The following is an 18,239-nucleotide window of genomic DNA, read 5'->3' on the forward strand; positions in this document are numbered from 1 at the left end:
GTAGCAGCAGGTGTAGTCCCTAAACTCCCATACCCAGTGCTCCTAGGGAGGGACTTCCCAGGGTTTGGAGACTTCCTCCCGGTAGGGGAATTGGAGAAAGGGGGAAGCCCTGAAAGTAGTGAAGCATCCACAGTAGACTGTCAACCCCCAACCTGCTCTGAAATATCCCCAGATTTGTTCTCCACTCCCAGATAGCATAGAAAGACGAAAAGGGAAAGAAGGGCAGCTAAGGCCTTGGGAAACCGAATACTGGCCCAAAGCCAGAGGGTCACTCTTGTAGGTAGGCGGACCCGAGCAGCTGAAAAGGAGGCCACCCAGGAGGGAGAAGCACCCGAGTCTGACCCACACCCTAACGCCTCTGAACCAGTAGAGGCAACAGAGACTGGTCCTCTGGATCTCGGGCAGATTAGCCCCGGGAGAGGAAATTTTGGATGGGACCAGGCTGAAGACCCAAGGTACGACAACATTAGGAAGGAGGTGACCGAAATAGATGGGGTCCCCATGGAAGGGAAAACCCAGGGACCAGGACCTTACTTCGTAATGAAGAACAATCTCTTATACAGGGTTGCACCAGTACAGGGGCAGAAGGTACAGCAGATCCTAGTACCTCAAAAACACCAGAATGCTGTATTAAGTCTGGCCCATAGTCACCTTTTTGGGGGGCATTTGGGGATAGAGAAGACCCTGGCACGGGTCCTGTGACGATTCTTCTGGCCCGGAGTACATGAAGAAGTGCGGAGGCACTGTGCGTCCTGCCCGGAGTGTCAGCTGCACAGTCTCCGTCCCCACTTGAGGGCACCTTTAGTACCCCTTCCCATCATAGAGGTCCCCTTCGAGCGAATAGCCATGGATCTAGTGGGACCCCTGGAGAAGACAGCCTGGGGCCACCGATATATACTGGTCGTTCTGGATTATGCTACTCGCTACCCAGAAGCCGTCCCTCTGCAGAACATGGCCTCTAAAACAATAGCTAAAGAGTTGGTGGGGATCTTTGCCTAAGTGGCGCTACCAAAGGAGATATTAACAGACCAAGGTACCCCATTTATGTCGAAGCTAATGAAGGACCTCTGTACACTGCTCCATATACATACCCTGAGAACTTCAGTCTATCATCCGCAGACCGATGGGCTGGTAGAAAGGTTTAACCGAACCCTCAAGGCAATGATAAGGAAAGTGGTAAGTCGAGACGGGAAGGATTGGGACACCCTACTACCCTACCTTATGTTTGCAATCTGGGAGGTACCTCAGGCTTCAACTCGGTTTTCCCCCTTTGAATTATTATACGGATGCCACCCCCGTGGCATACTAGATATTGCAAAAGAAATCTGGGAAGAGGAACCCAATGAGGGAAGAAATATAATTGACCATGTGTTGCAGATGCGAGAACGGATAGTCCGGGTCACCCCTATTGTATGGGAACATTTGGAAAAGGCGCAGGAGGCCCAGCGAACCCATTACAATCGCCAGGCAAAAGTCCAACAGTTCCAAACAGGGGATCGGGTGATGGTGTTGGTACCCACGGCAGAAAGCAAGCTTTTGGCCCAATGGCAGGGGCCCTGTGAGGTGGTTGAACCCGTGGGGGAAGTAACCTACAAGGTGCAGCAGCCAGGACGCCAGAAACAATAACAAATTTATCACATTAACCTCTTAAAGCCTTGGCACCAACGAGAGGCGTGGGTAGTGGCCCAAGAGACCCCGATCCAGGGAAATAATATGCAGGAGCAGATCAGGATATCCACTGATCTGACACCAAACCAGAAGACGGAGGTAACTGAGATGATCAACCGATACCAGGACGTGTTTTCAACCAAACCGGGCCGGACCACTGAAGCATATCACCACATTATCACAGACCCTGGGGCAAAGGTAACTTTAAGGCCCTATCAGGTCCCAGCTGCAAAAAGGGAGGAGATCAAGGCAGAGGTAAAAAGGATGTTGGAGCTGGGAGTCATCGAAGAGTCCCACAGTCAGTGGTCAAGTCCGATTGTGTTGGTGCCCAAACCCAATGGTACCACTACGTTTTGTAATGACTTTCGCTGGCTGAATGAGATATCCAAATTCGATGCATACCCCATACCCCGTATCGATGAGTTAGTTGACCGCCTGGGCAATGCCCGATTTTAGACCACCCTTGATTTAACAAAGGGATACTGGCAGATTTCCCCTTGCCAAAGATGTGAACGAAAAGACAGCATTCTCTACACCAGAGGGTATGTTTCAATATACTGTTCTTCCTTTTGGACTGCATGGGGCACCTGCCACCTTCCAGCGTCTTATGGACAAGCTCCTACGGCCCCATACCAGTTATGCAGCGGCCAAGCTGAGGGCTGCAGTGAAGCTCCAAGGTGAGCAAATCCACCAATAAGCACAAGACCCACCAAGGTAGAGCAGGAACTTTGTCACAATATATAAAGCATATTCCTGAGCACCATTTCCTTAATGATTTTGAATTGTATCAATAAATCTAAGCTGTTCTAACTTTCCCTAGAGTTGAAGCTCTGTGCTCCTGCAGGCTGGGCCAGGCAGGGGAACAGAGCATAAAGATGATGTCTCCTGTGTTGCCAATGGATGCTCCCTGCTGGGCTCAGAAAGTATGGCAGAGGAAGCTACTTGATTCAAATGCAAAGGGGACAAGAGCCTGATGTGGGGGTAGAGGAGACGACACGGCCACTAACGGGAGGCTGTTGGCAAGGAGGAGAGGTAAAATGAGAACTGGGGTAGGGGGGACATTAGGACTGGGAATTCAGGTGGGGGGTATTGGGAACTAGGGAGGGGAGACTAGGACTGGCCGGGCAAGGAGTCTGATCTGGGAATCAGTGTGGGGGGAGGAAGGAGATGTGGTGGGCGGGGAAGGGGGGAGACAGATCTGATGAAAAGCCAGGATGTGGGGAAAAAGCTGGGACTGATTGGATAAAGAGATGGGAACAAGGATCTGGGGGAGGGAAGGAAGGGAGGGGAGACACTGACATTAGACGAGAAGCCACTGAAGGGAAACTGGAACTAGGAACCAGTGGGGATGAGGGATGTGAGGGTGAATGGGGGTTGGGTGACTGGAGACCAGAGGGGGGGAGAGAGATTGTGTGAGGGGCCGTGAGGGGGGGAACATGGACTGGCTGGGCAAAGAGGACAGGCTACATGAGAAGAATGGAACTGTGATGAGGAGCCAGCGGAAGAGACAAGACTGATGTGGGGAGAGGTTGAAGGGGATTGGGAAGAAGGGGTCATGCTTGGGGGGCTGACTATGGGGGATGGTCAGAAGAGTCTGAACTCACTAGAGTTCCATCCCTTCCAAAGCCTGGAAAGGAACCCGATATCCCTGAGTCTGTCTCTTCCTCTATTGTCAACAAATATTTGAAAAAAACTACTGACAAAGTTTTCCACCCTCACTAGTGCTGGTCCATGGAATTTCTATTTTTTTCAGTTTGCATTTTTACAAACCTAGAAAATTGTGCACAAAAATAAACCATGCTAAAAGAACATTATTACGGTTGCAAAGTAAAAGTCATGCACTCAAAAGTTAGGTAATGTTGGAATTAAGGTTATCTGTGCAACCTTAATTTGGCCCTGCTGTGCATATGCCTTATGATACAGTCTTCAATTACAACTATTTTTTCCACAGGACTCCTGCCTCATTCTATGGACAAGATGGATTGTGCTCAAAGGGGTGTAGTGAAAATAAATTCATTAATGTTTATGAAGCACTCAGATACTATTGCAATATGCATCATAGAAAAACCCATGGGGGAGTTATTAATTCTGTTTTCAGAGCAGGGTTTTAGTGTATAGTTAATAAGGCTTGGGTCCTCACATTGAAAAGTGACTAGAATACAAAATATTGAATATCTGATTATTTTTTAACATAGTTTGTAATTTATACCACAAAAAATATCCCAGAAAAAGTCCTCTTATAGATAAATCTCCTCAATGTAATTATTTATCTGTTATTTCCAATCAGTTACTAAATAATGTAATTTTTCTGGTATGTTCTATAGATTTGTTAGAATACCACTGGTTCTTAAACCTTCTATTTTATTCTTGCTCTTTTTAAAAATAGCCTATTTCCTCTTATTGTCCTCTGAAGTGGCCTCATCTCCTGCAACTTTAAGGAGCAGAGTTTTCCTCCCTACTGATAGCAAACACAATTGCCAGGTATTTGGACTGCACCTTCCTTTCATTATATTCTTGTCATTGTGATTTGCTGGAATAATCAGAACTTTTCTTTGTCCTAGATTGCATTTTACTATTGGATTGGTCAAATAAGGGGAATATTGATGGTGGGACTCCAAACACATTCTAATGGTCCTTTTAAAAACATCTGGCAAGAAGCAGGAGGGCTACAAAACCAATGGAGAGCAAATGTGATCACAATCAACAGCACTGAAAAATTTGAGGTTTGTAAATTGCTACAATGTATATTTATAATGGGGAGATTAGTATATTGTGTGAAGATAAATATAAAAATTATCTTAGATCTGGAAAATAATGTGAATCAAAGAAAGGATAGATACACATTTTAGTTATTCAAGACCCATATAATTTATTATTGCTTGATCTTATCTTGTGGTGATGTGGAAGCTAAAAACTGAAATCCATTTAAAATGTGCTCATATTTTATACAGAACAATCACTCTTATAACATTGTAAATAGGAACTTGTCCATAAAAGTTACTTGTTTCAGAGCTCAGATTAGTTGTTTATTCTTTCATACCCCAAAGAAGTTAACTGTTTTGCTAGACTGGAGCTTTTTTGTTTATTTATTGGCTGTGAACGTCTATAGAGATTTGCTAGGTGATTAAATATTTACAATATTTAGTCTAGCTTTGTGGCTTTGTTACAAGATATATTTATGCAGTGATTTCACTAGTTCTCAACTGCTGTAACCTTCTAAAAGTTTGCTCAATTCGTTTCAACATTTTCCTACGTTAATCTATGCAGACCACTAGCACAGTAAGGAATAGCATCATACCTACAAAATGACATCATACACAACGTATTCTCACTGTTCTGCAGAATACTGTTTTAAAAAATATCAGGGTAATTTTACTCCTAGCATGGTTATCATGAGGATCTGGCTATTATGCTTACCCTTCAGGTAAGGACCATCTGGTTATAAGAGCTCAGTAAGTCTCTGCCTTGTAATACTTCTGACCAAATGCCTCATTGTGCAATATATTGTTACTGTCCATGGCAGTCATAATATCATTTGATGAGGTCTTTGCCCTTAGGCTGAAGAACATTCATCACTTCTTGACTTGTAAAAGTGGCTACTGTCCACTGGGTCCTACATTTTTCAAAGCACCGTGTGCCTCTCTAATTTACTAAGGCACAACTCCCCAGGGCACATGTGCAGTGCATCTCTGAGTTTTTGGGCTTATCTGATATTATTGGATACCCAACAGTGTGCAACTTCATGCTGGAGATCAAGATCAAGCCTTACATTTGCTTTTCTATCTCCCATCCTTCTTTTTTGAGACTTTAAAAAAGGGGGGGGGGGCGAGGGGAATTGTTAATTGAATATGGAATCTTTTCTCTGTAATCATAACTGGTTGACTGGTTAGCAAACATTTTAACCTTCTGATAGCTGTTCGGGGGGAGGGGGGGTCATTGTGAAATGAGTTGATAGTCACAGTCCAATTCCTGGAGGACAGGTGTGCACCTTATAGAACAGATCATTACTACTGTTGAAATGTCACTGCTTTTAGGACTCTTATCAGAGTGGCCAAGGATCTGAACAGGAACTGAGACTGAACTGTCAGCAGAGCCAGCAATAGGCATAAGCAGACTAAGAAATTGCTTAGGGTCCCAAGAAATTAAGCCCCCCCATTCACTTTTTATTATAAGAACTTGCCTCTGTTAGTATTGTGTGTGTGTGTGTGGGGGGGGGGAATATTTCTGCTAAGGGCCCCCAATGGGCTAGTTCCGGCACTGAAGTACCCTCTCATCCTTGGAAGTGTTCCCTCCAGTTCCAAGGGGAAGCATATTGTCAGAATCTTGTGTGTGATTTTGCAGTGCACATGTCTTTCTGAACCTGTCCTGTGGATACTTAGATGATCTCAGTCTCCAGGGCTGTCAAGAATGCATTTTTCAAGAGCACTGAACTTCTGCAAAAATGAAAGGTAGAAAAATAACCATTGTGATATAGTCAATCAAAAGCCATATCGGCTTATTGCCAACTATAGGGAGCTCTGATGTATTGAGATCTGCACCACTTTAAGCTGCCCATCACAGAATGAACTCAGCACATCCTTTGACTAGCAGAGCTCTTTCTTCAGAGTTTTTTCCCCATAGTTACTCTGGGCTGCAAGTCTTACATATTAAATAACATCCATTTTTTTGGGTGAGGCAGAGATTGCTCTGAATAAAAGTGTTGGGATGGTAGATACTGTCCCTGTGATTCAGTTCTGTACTTGTCATTGCTTCTGTATTTGGTGTGTTAGGCTCCATTCTTGCAGTCTGATTGCACAGACAGGAATCTGCCTGCCTAGGAAGACTATTGACTTCATTGGGATTCAGCATGTGCAGAGGATTCAGCCATACAAACCAGAGCTGCCAGTCACAGAAAAAGAGAACGTGTCATAATCTTAGCCATTGTAGTGCCTACAGGCTGGTGGCCACTGGCACTACATGATTAGCTAGCAATAATAGGTCTGGTAAGGAGGTATTCTGATGTGTTCATTGTTATAGTTATGGCAGCAAATGCAACTGCTAAGCTTAACAAAGCATTTCCATTATAATGATTTCCTCGGCCTTTTGGGCTGAATGTTTCCAGGATTGGTCTCATGGAACAGTAGATATTTGTTGCTCAAATGTTGAGGGGAATCAGTTCAGATGTTATTGAGTTAAATGAATTGAGAGGGGGATACAGTTTTTGCCATTTGTGAAGAAGACCTTTATAACATTTTTAAAAAACAAAACAGTAGTGGAAGGTGTGAGGTAAGCATTTAACACTATCATTTTCCTCATGGAGTAGGAAACTCAAGCCAAGTTTGAGAGAGAAAAATACAGAATTGGCAATCTTGAAGTAGAAAGATTTAAAATTGGCATTGAACCTACTCTCTCTGAGGTCAATTGTGTCAAGCCCTTCACTAGTACATTTTCAGTAGTGGTTTTTTTTCCCCTTTCCTCAGTTTTATATTAAGAAATAAGACAAGTTCCCTGCATGTCCCAAGCCAGTATCGAACATTGGGCAAATAGCAGAAAAGTTTTGTGTCAGAACAGTGGCAAGAAGGTAAAGGAAAGGAAATATGCAGGAACTGAACATGTACAGAATTCCACAAACTTAAAAATTTGCCCATGCTGCTATTTATAAACCACTGCTGTAATGTTGTTTTTCCATTCATGTGCTTTATAATGCAGCAATGTGTTCAAACATATCAGAGTAATATATATCAATCTAAAATAATCCATTCACTGTATGAAAACAGTACATCTTTAAAAGATTCATAGGAATCTGGGACATATTTGACCCCATGGGAACCTTTGGTTATACCAATCATCAAGGCTGTTATTAAAGTATGGTGATGTACAATAACTATTGGTGATCTATTGCTAACCTTTTTTGCCTTGCTAGGCTGCAGGGAGGGGATGCTCTTGTAACATCTTGCACTGTGTTAAAAGTATTCTTCAAAAGATTCTGTGAAAGGAAGCTTGCAATCAAACTACCCAGGAAGTATACAGAGTACCTCCTTAGACAGCTGAACTCTCAGCAAGGTTTTTCTTCTTTTTGCAATAGCTTCCTTTCATATGCATATGTTTAATACCTAGAGCTTCTGTTTCCTTTGAAATTATGCAGTGTTTACTATATCAGAGTCCACTGAGGTAATCTATTTCCCCAGAGAAGGCATCTGTCATGTCTTTAAAAAATAAGGGCCAGATTAACCAGTTCCCATCAGGTATTTTGTGCAACTCCAGCAACTCAAAGCATCTGTAAACCCAGCTAGGCCAGATGGTTAAAACAGCTTTATGGCTGCTTAGCCTTGCTGATGCAAAACAGTCAGAGTGTACTAGTGGATATGGCCCAAAAGTCATGAAGTGTCATGTGAGTCAACTGCTCTAGAAAGCACTCAATAGGTGCATTTAAGGGTATTCCCTTGTATGTGTGTGAGCGCACACACACTGTTTTTATGCCCGATATCATCATCTATTATTAATTATTATTATTAGTCACAAAATTATGTGTGGGGGTCTCTAAGGGGGATAGCAGCAGTACAACATTTAATAGTACCCCATATGGTAGTTCTGTAGAATATGGTTCTGAAACCACCTCTGATTTTGCAAAACCAAAACAAGACATTACTGCTCTAGTATTACCCAAATCACGCAAGTTCAGCCCATCTCTACTCAGATTAGTCAAGGGGGTAAAATCAGGACAGTGGTTTAAATTGTTAAAAAAGTGAGCCTATTGAATAACCAGTCAAATTCAACCACATACACAATACTAATTGTGAAATGGTCAAACATTTTGTTTTATTATTTTATTTGTAAATTTTTAAACTAACATGTTTGTTTTATTTTCCAAGTTATGATCCCGAGCTGAATAACATTTTTGGAGGCATAATTAAAACCTTATAATAAATAAATAAGGGAAAAATTGAATATATGATTATAATTATATTATACATCATAACTCACCCAAGTTACATCATAACTCACCCAAGCTTTACTTGATATATTTAAACTTCTTTGTACAATATGTGTATACATGAGAGATGGTCATAAATAGAATTTCTGTTCCATGAAAAATTCTCACATTTCAAAGTTTATTTTCATTACAAATCAGAATGAAACATTGCAGTTAAAACATTTTCTGCCTTTTGATAATGTTGAAACATAATATAGTATATAATAATATATATACACACAATATATCAGAATATTTAAATAAAATTGGTCAGTTATCAATTATATAGATTAAAACTATTTCAATATAATTAAAAACAAAATGGAACAATGTTTTGATATTATCAAAATGAAACATCTTGACATTACTGAAATGAGAAAGTTATTCTCCCATAGAAAATTTTGTCAAGATAGATGTGTTCTTGAGAAATATATAGATTTTGATGAAACTATATGTTCTAACAGAAAACTGTTCCATCCGAATGCTTTTTGGCCAGCTCTAATATAAACTCACAAGATGGCACTGTTTCTGAACAACACTGTTATTTCTGAAGAGGCAGCTGCTCCATGTTTGGCTAGCTGCAGTTTTTCTGTAGCATTAATAAGGGAAAATAGTCACTAGTTATCCTACTTTCCACAGTACTGCAGAGGCTGGGATATACACGACATGGCTAACTCAATGTAGTTTTGGCAAATTCAGCTATATATTCAGCTTTGAACGTGTGCATATTTAGCTTTGTTGTACACAGCTCATTTGGGTACACATGATATAATATTGCCTATGTAGTTCAGATGTAGCCAAAAAAACTGAATGTGATTATAGTTTTGTTATTACAGTAGTTAATGTTTCCCTGGAGCAAGGCAAGGAATAAATATAATGATCATATCTATGGTTCGGCAATGAAATCCTATGTGGTATTACCTCCAAATGTTATGGAATACAGGTAGCACTCACTGGTGGAGAATATAATAATCTATGGCATAAATTAATTACAAAATATGGGTTTGGGGGCCTAATGTGTTTTCTATTAAGTTGTACAAGCAGTCCATAAAATTGTCTCTGAACTTTAAAACTAATACTGGAAGTTTTGCTGATTTAGTATTATCAGTTTAACACTTAATAGTAAGACTAGACTGTGCTTTTAGATATAGCTCTGTAAGGGCAAGGTGTAGCATCACCACACCATAAGGAGCCCAGGGAACTGTGATTCAGTGTTGGAATTCCTTCCTTATCACCACTCCCACCTTGTTCCCGTGGGGGAAAATAATCTTCTGTTGCCTCTTGCCCATAGTAAATTACTTCTTTTCCTACACCATAATCTCAATTCAGCTGCAGTGGCCCCCTCATGGTGGGGAGGCAGCAACGCCTAGGTTCTACCCATTTCTTACCTCTCTCCAGCCACTCCCTGCTGACCTCTCTGGTGAAGGAGTACTGAATATGTAGCCCTACTCTCCCCACTTGGCCTGAGGTCAGGATGAGGGAAGGCTGTACAGGGGAAGTGTGCTTGTGTGGTCTTATTCCCCTTATGTTCCTGGGTGGCCATATAGGCTGGATTACAATCTAGCCCTAAATCACGAACAGAAATGCAAGACATCTGTGCATAGCTCCAATGGTACAGTATAATTGATGGGAAAATATCTCCTTTGAGGTGTTAGTGATTAACATCTGATAACTTCTGAGCCCTTCCATTGACAAAAGTGTACAGCCTGGAATGGCATTAGTTGTCCTGCCACTGCTCCAGATCTCTGCCTGGTATACTCCGAAAATGGGAAAAAAGCACACTTGCTATCCCCAGGCCCTGGTGGAAGGAGGGACTTGATAATGCCATACTTTTTTTCTATCTTTTAACCACTATGATCCTAATTGACTTAGTTCCTCTGAAAGGAATACATTTTATTGTGGTCTGCATGGGCCTTTTGCTTAAAGACAATTTAGCTTTTGACCTGAAGGCATGATTAGGGTGTATATCCATGGCGACAAAAACCACAATAGTGATCAAAAGCCAGGCTGTTAATCCACTAAGATAATTTTTTTTGCATGACCTGGGCTTCTTTATTTCCAGTAGAAACTCTACAGTATATACTCTTGTGTGATTAGACTGTTAGTTCACATAATGTAACAACTCCAGGGATTCTGCAGAATACAGGTATCCTTTTTTCCCCTTTTTATGTATGTGAGACAACATGAATGGCATTTCCTCCTAACTTGCTGCTAAACATCATGCAGGTTATCATTCAAGGGACACTTGAGGCCTGGGGACCAGATGGCACCATTGCTATTGATGATATTTCTTTCAGTGGAGGATGTTTTCCAGCATTCGGTAAGAATCCTTTAACCACAAAAATAATTCTTTCCCCCTTAAGCCAAAAGAGAAAACGCAAAGTGGCCATTTTGTACTCAAAAGATTTCTCAACTACTTAATCATTTTCATGTGGCTTATATTTTATTCCTCCAAACTATCTGCTGTCAGATTTCATAAACACAACTACAAAGAAGGACAATAAATACTTTTAACAAATCTGGTATATTATAAATGCCTCAGGAACTTTCTGCAGAAATACCACCACAAAATCTTCAATGGGCAGGAAAGACCTACAGTTCTTTGCCTGAGAATTCATGTTTTCATCCAGCTGAGGGAAAGCTGTGGAGCTGACCTTTAAAAAAAAAAAAAAACTTCAAACAAACAACCTTTTAAGGATTTAAGGCACTGATTCTCATCTGCTCTGTGGATACTTTCCACTGCTCTGCTGCCTCTAAGCAGCCATTCAGTCAATGTAGCTAGCCATTGGGGAGATCATCCAAGCATAATGGCATTCTCTGGTGGTGTAGAGCCTGTGGAATGTTTCCTATGCCAGTCCCCTTTCTGTGGCCAGTAGACAGAGTTTGTCCAGGAGAAAAGGGACATGACTGGGGCTTGTCTGTACTTCCAGAGGTCCCTGACTATAATAATAACCTTTTTGGACCACTGGCTAGTCTGAATTACAGCAGGAGATTGTACTGGCACACTGATGATCCAAAATTGCAGGAGTGCAAAGGTGACTTAAAATCAGCTTCGCATCTTCCCACTCCTGAGTTGTGCTGAAAGCTGCTTGGCCTGAGAATCTGAGGCTCTTTGAGTTTACTTTACCATGCTGGTATATGTTTGCGATGCTCCCAGTAGTGGCACAAGAGTTTGAGTACAAATCTCAGGGCAGACTGTTGAAAAACCAGGACACAAACCCCAAACTGGTTGTGAGTTCTAAGCTTAGATTCCAGCAACCAACTTCACCAAGTGCAAACTCATCAGGCACATTAACAGCCTTAAACAGAGTCACAGACAGTCCCCTTGGATACTCTGGTCTGTCTTGAGTGTATCTCTGTGATAGATGGCCCGTATACCAAGAATCACAGCAATATTGAGGTAACTCCTACTCCCAAAAGACCAGTCACTTACCCCAAGTCAATTGTGCCTTAGATCTCACATCAAGGCCAACACTTATAAGCCAATTCTATAATACACTATATGAAGATCTATTAAATAGGAAAAGGAAATCTAAAAGTTATTTACAAGGTTAAAGCAAGTGGATATAGACACACAAATTAGTTACTTAGGTTTTAAAAGGCAATAGAGGCTTCTATAATCAGCAAGCTGTATTTGTCCTTCACGGTTAACTCAGGTTAAGTATCTGGGGATCTCTTGCTTATGCCTACGAAACTCCTTACCCCGCCCTCTGAGATCCAGCAACATAGAGAGCAGCAACATGGGGAGGAGAGCAGAACTAAGAGTCTTTAGCCCTTTTGTTGATGATTCCTCAGTCCAGATGCAGGGAGTTTCCAGTTGTAAGATCCAACCATAACCTGTTGGGTATCAATGGGTCTCTTCTTGCAGGAGCGGCATAACACTTTCTGTAGAAGAACAGCTCTTCTCACTATTTAATGTCCCTCTCCAGAATGGAGATTCATGGTCACAGAGGCTCACATTGCGCCCACTCAAATATTACATTACAGATGTCATACAGATATGACAAGTAAGATTAATGCGTAGAGCAGCTCGCAAGCATTTGATAGAGTCCAAACACTGAACACTTTCTTATAATTCTAGTACCTAGCTTATCAATATTAACCCACAAGCGAGACAGATAGTTTCCAGCTGTGTATTGTCAGTGTTTAGTTGAGACATGGCGACCTTGGCATAAGCTGGTGTCTGGTCTGCCAGCATCACAATGTTATCTTCTGGAATGAAGAATTTATGTTTCAGGTATATTTAGCTTTTGCAAACAGTTTTGTGCACTGGAATCCAAAATAGGAGGCTCCCCTGAGAAGGCAATGAGAACTGACATCTAAAGTAGGTATCCAATCTGATTAATATTTTAAAATGCTGAACATCTGTAGATGATGTTACCTTCATCCTGAGAGTCAAATACAAATCTTTGGGACCCTAATAATTCAAGGCTAGATTAATATTTATTTCACAGGACACATCTCTATTTAAATAGGAAAATTAAATTTCAGGTAAAGAAACTTGCTGTGTTATAAGCATTTCTATGCCTCAGATGTCCTGCATTTGGGAAAGGTAGAAGCAAAGTGGGATGCCAGGTGTAGTTATTTACGTGCCAGTACCCACTAGTAACTGTTACCCAGCAGGGCTGCAGAGGAGTGCTGGGAACCAAATTACAGGCTTTGGACCTACTTGCCCTATGAACTGCCGCTCTTCTGCAGTATGCTTTTTAGAAGACCAAATTTAAAACAGGGAGTCAGTGAAACTCCCAATGCAGAAATGTGATTTTTCTCTCTCTGTCCCTTCCTTGGAGGATTACTGCAGCTGAGATGGGAGAATGGGACAGATGTAGAGAAAAAAAATGATAATTTGTCATTGTGGCCAATGAGCCAGTATGTCCTTGCTTCACTAACTGATTTCTCAAATAGCATGTGTATCTCTCTCTCTAAATCTACTGGCTTTATTTGTAAGCAGAGCTCTTTTAAAGCAAAAAATCCTCCCCCCCCCCCTTGAATCAATATATATCTTTAATTATAAGTTTTAAACTTATTTTACTTATATACAAAGCATAACATAGCAACTGATCCGTTGCAGCCGTACAAAGCTCATCAAATGAGCTCAGCCTGGATCCATTTCTTGTCACATCCAAATTTAGAGACACATGATAGGTAAGAAGTCAACTTCCTGAGATGACATCTCAGGTGCCAAAGAGCAAAGAGTCAGAATTCCAGCTTCAGGAAAGAGGGTTTTAATGCAGAACATTTCAAATAGAAGGCCAGATTCATGACCAGCTGAAATGTAAACTCCTTATTGTGCTGGTCTTTGTGAAATGGCTGGGTAAGAGGGCTCTAAAGGGGACTAGTTCTGATTTCATGAAATTTGTGGTGAAACTTGCATTTCTCCAGAAACCCTACCTGTCACAATACCCTAGATACCAGCCATTCTGCAAATGGAGCTACATTTGTGTTCACTAATATAAAACTAAGCTTTTGGAATCATGAATAAATTAGCTTATTGAGAGCATGTTCATTTTTTAAAGAATATATTTTGGTCCAGACTCTGCCTGTCCAGTGAAAACAGACATGGTTTCTCCCCAAAACAGGGCACATAAAAACGCTACAAATAATTGATAAATATATATCCATGTTATAGCTCTGAATGGGCTGAAAAAGACACACACACACACACACACACACACACACACACACACACACACACACACACACACACACACACACACACACACACACACACACACACACACACACACACACACACACACACACACCCTTCTCCTGCTTCTGTCATCAACTCCTTTGCTCCCTCATTGTGCCACTCCTCTTTCCTCTACTGTACAAGGAACTGCCTTCTGCTACCGCCTCGTCTACTCAGCGCTCCCCCAGCAATCCTCTCCACAACTCTCCTCTACCTCCCACTGATTTCCACTTGTATGTAGCCCCCTCCTCCTGAAGTTAAAAAGATCCAGGAATTAAAATGAATGGAGAGTTTTATCCAACTTCATAACAAAAATATTTTCTACTGAGACCGACATTAGTAGAAAAATGTATTAGACCAGATATACTTAAATATAAACATCTCAAAACCCAGTTAAAGTCTTCATTCTTTTATTAGAGCTGGATAATCCAAAGTATTTCTAAACGCTGATTTATGTAAGTAGGGTTAGATCCTATAGTCCTCTTGTAATTTTTTGCCCACTGATGTCATCATTAAGCAATGATTGCTGAAATGTCAAACTGCACCTCACTATTCTGAGGCTTGTACATGTCTGCCATTCAGCAAAATTGTAGAAGTAATATATTACATGAAAGCCGACTTTGGTTGACTTGATATCAACAGGGTGATGGCTCTACATTTAAAATCCTTTGAAGTTTGTACTTTGCAGTTAAATTATATACTGTCATTTCAGCTTTTCTATGTGTAATAAAAATGGCAAATTAGGCCCTAATCCATTCATTGTAGAAAGTTAAGCATGAGCATAAGCAAGCCCTTCAAGAGATCATTTAAATTGACTAAATTTGGCTGATGCTTAATTACATAGCTCAAAAAAGCCACAGATTTACAGCTATTATATAAACACATGTAAACTACACAGAATGACTTTTAATTGTTAAATAGTAAATGTTAGAGAGCTATTTTAAAAAATCTCCTATAATAGCATATCTAGTGGAGCTTGCATTTCAAAGGTTTTCTATATACATCAAAGTGTCTATACTCCTATTGCAGAAAAAAATAGATACTGACATGCATTTTCACGCATCTTCATTCTAATCTTGCCACAAGAAAAGTAAACAGTGAATTTCTGAAAGTCAATGTTCCCAAAGAGGGAGAAGAAGAGACTATTTTTTGTTTTGACAAAGTTGCATGTTTTTAAGTTTGCTAAATTTCTGCAAAGCTGGAGCAATGTTATGAAATACTGAATTTTTACAAAAAGGTCTTAGATTAATTTTTTCTCTGTCTGAAGACTTGCAAATAAGTCAGAGTTGAGAGTTTTGAGAGAACTTTAGGAAGTTGTGGTAATGTCCCCAAAAACTATAGGACAGGCCCAATTATTCTACTAATTGGAACTACTTACATAAAGAGGTACTATACCGTACGTAAGGGTTGTACAAGTGAACCTCTGGGCTGGAGCCAGAAGACCCCAGGCTCTAATTCAATCTCTGCCACAGAATGCCTTTAATAACTAGAGTTGGGCGGAAAATGGTTTTCCCGCCTGGCAAGAATTAAAATTTTGAAAGGTTTTCCTGTCCCAACAAAAAGTCTAAAACGTCTTCAAAAATTTTGAAAACCAAAAAAATCAGAAAAAAGAATTAGATCAGGTCAATCAAAACATTGTATTTTCTAATATTCATGTTCTAATTTTTTATGTTTATTATAAATTAACGTAATTCTTCACTCTGGAAGAATTATCCATCATTAGGCAGTGACTTTTTGAAGTGGTATCACTAAAGATGGCAGCCTAGAATACCCGATAAACCCACTGGTAGGCTGGTTACTTGTGAGGTAACCAGAGGCAGACGGGCTATCAAGTAGTTTAGTGAACATTAATTTCTAAAGGGAAATATTCTCATAAATAATGACTTCAGAGGTAACCGAATGATTGCTTTCCCATTTAGAGCAGCACGTTTGCAGTTTTGAGCTTGACATGTGTGACTGGAATTCAGATTCATCATTTGAACACGTTTCCTGGGTGCGCACAAAAGCAGGAAATAATCTTGCCTCAAAATCAGCCCCCCTGAAAGATCAAAGCAATGATACTAGAGGTAAGAATATTAAATACATGGTTATTAGCTGTCATTAGACTGTGGTAATTTATAGGACAAGTCAGAGGGAAACATTGTGGAAATAGAATTAAAAGTCATCACATGCTTTATTTTATACTTGAACTAGCCTTTATTTTGGAATATTCAGTATGAGTAACAAGATCTGTGCATTTAGTATGAGAACATCAAGAGCTTTCATCTAAGTTTTCAAACGAGCTGATCTTTGATAAATCAAACCTTACTCTAATATTTTTTGTCCTACCTGTGGGCGGGGGATTACATCATGATTCTATAGCAAATTAAATCTTTCCCAAGTCCTTTTTGTCACAGCAGCGTTATTTGTAAGGTGCTGTTAAAGGGCTTATTCCTTCACTCTCTCACTTCCCTGGTCCTTCTTGCATGAACAGAGAGCAACAATACCTGATGTCTGAAGGTGCAAACAATTCAATGTTTATTGGGGTGAACTTCCCGCAAGCAATGATTCCAATTTCCTTCCTTAGTGTCCCCCTTCTCAGCTCTGATGCCACAGAGCCTTTCCTGTGTCCGTTTCCGTTCCCCCCCCTTCGTGAAACATGATTCCAATTCCCACACCCCCATTCCCTGTTCCCATTCGCCTCCTTACTTCCTGATTGACTGCAGACTATATAGTAAAACTTGGGTTCTGCTTAGCTATACCTTAACCAATCATTTTACTGAAATTTAACTAACCAATTCTAACAGATTGATCTAACCAATTATATCCCACCACCTTAATTGGTTTACACCCAACAAAATTAATTATACAGCAGATAGAAACCATTAGAGAACCAGACAGAGATTATACAGACAAACAATAGGGAGGTGGAGACTACAGTGACAGAACAACACAGAAATGAGGATTTCACACCCCAGCTTTTGATAAGTGAGTTCTTGCCAGACAGGGTGCTATCATACTAAGTTTTCTTTAACCATTTTTATCTGGTGGTGATAGGCACTATCAGGACAGGATTGTATTCCTAACAGTCCAATAGCACCTTATTTCAGTGTGACTGGTCAGGACCACTTCCCAGCTTATGGCTGCCTCTGCTGCTTAGCCAAAGGCCTTAGCCTAAGAACAGGGCCTCATACTGCCACAGTAAGAGAAGGCCTACAAACAGGCAGATTGATTTTGATTCTTGTTTTGTACCTCTATAACTTACTAAGTGATAAACATATACCTAAATTCAGAAAGTATAGGCCTTTACAGACAGGCCTGAATATCTGTATCCTAACAGGTGCTGCTCTATATTAGCCTCCAGTGCATTCCAAGGTTTTGCTTTACACCTTTAATTGGACCACCCAAGGACAAAACAAATCTGTATAATTAATAATTATAAATGCGAGCCTCTTTCCAGATGGTAGTAGCTTTCTGGAGGCATGTGAAGGGGACCACTCATTTCCAAGGCCACCTAGTAGTCAGGCTGGAGTGGGCAGGTTGTCTTCCTCCTGGACATTCCCCTTTCTCTCTATAGCTCTGCTTTGTGGTGGTCTGTCCTTTTAGTGACTCAGCCCTCTGGCCGGGTCACTCGTTCAAGTCTACCCCTTTTGGGTTACACATAAAGAGTCCAATAATGTGGAAGTCTTCACGAGTCAGCAAGGGCCTCAGGGCTTCTTGGGATCAGGATCATTGTACCAACTAGGTTCCCCACTGTCATTGTCCCCTCTTTAAAGGTTGGTAAATAAGCCCTGGCCCAGCCTTTCCATGGGGCTCTGATCCAGGGCCCAATGGTAGACAGCTAAGCCCTCCACCTTGGGGTGCTATGCAGCTGCCTCTCTGGATCACCCCCTCCCCGTTCCCACAGGATAAAGTAAAGAACTGAACACAAAAATACATTTCTGACCT

At 41.0% G+C, this 18,239-nt stretch overlaps 1 protein-coding gene across 1 annotated transcript in view; it reads left to right on the forward strand.

The window, feature by feature from the left end:
- Positions 1-18,239, forward strand: part of MALRD1 (MAM and LDL receptor class A domain containing 1) — a 478,214-nt gene that overhangs the window by 33,738 nt on the left and 426,237 nt on the right. The window contains exons 4-7 of the mRNA XM_037891563.2: positions 4,055-4,149; positions 4,230-4,391; positions 10,847-10,940; positions 16,232-16,378. Coding sequence (XP_037747491.1) covers positions 4,055-4,149; positions 4,230-4,391; positions 10,847-10,940; positions 16,232-16,378 — 498 coding nt within the window. The remainder of the gene's footprint in view (positions 1-4,054; positions 4,150-4,229; positions 4,392-10,846; positions 10,941-16,231; positions 16,379-18,239) is intronic.

Source organism: Chelonia mydas, chromosome 2, assembly GCF_015237465.2.
Source record: "Chelonia mydas isolate rCheMyd1 chromosome 2, rCheMyd1.pri.v2, whole genome shotgun sequence".
Lineage (NCBI taxonomy): Eukaryota > Metazoa > Chordata > Testudines > Cheloniidae > Chelonia > Chelonia mydas.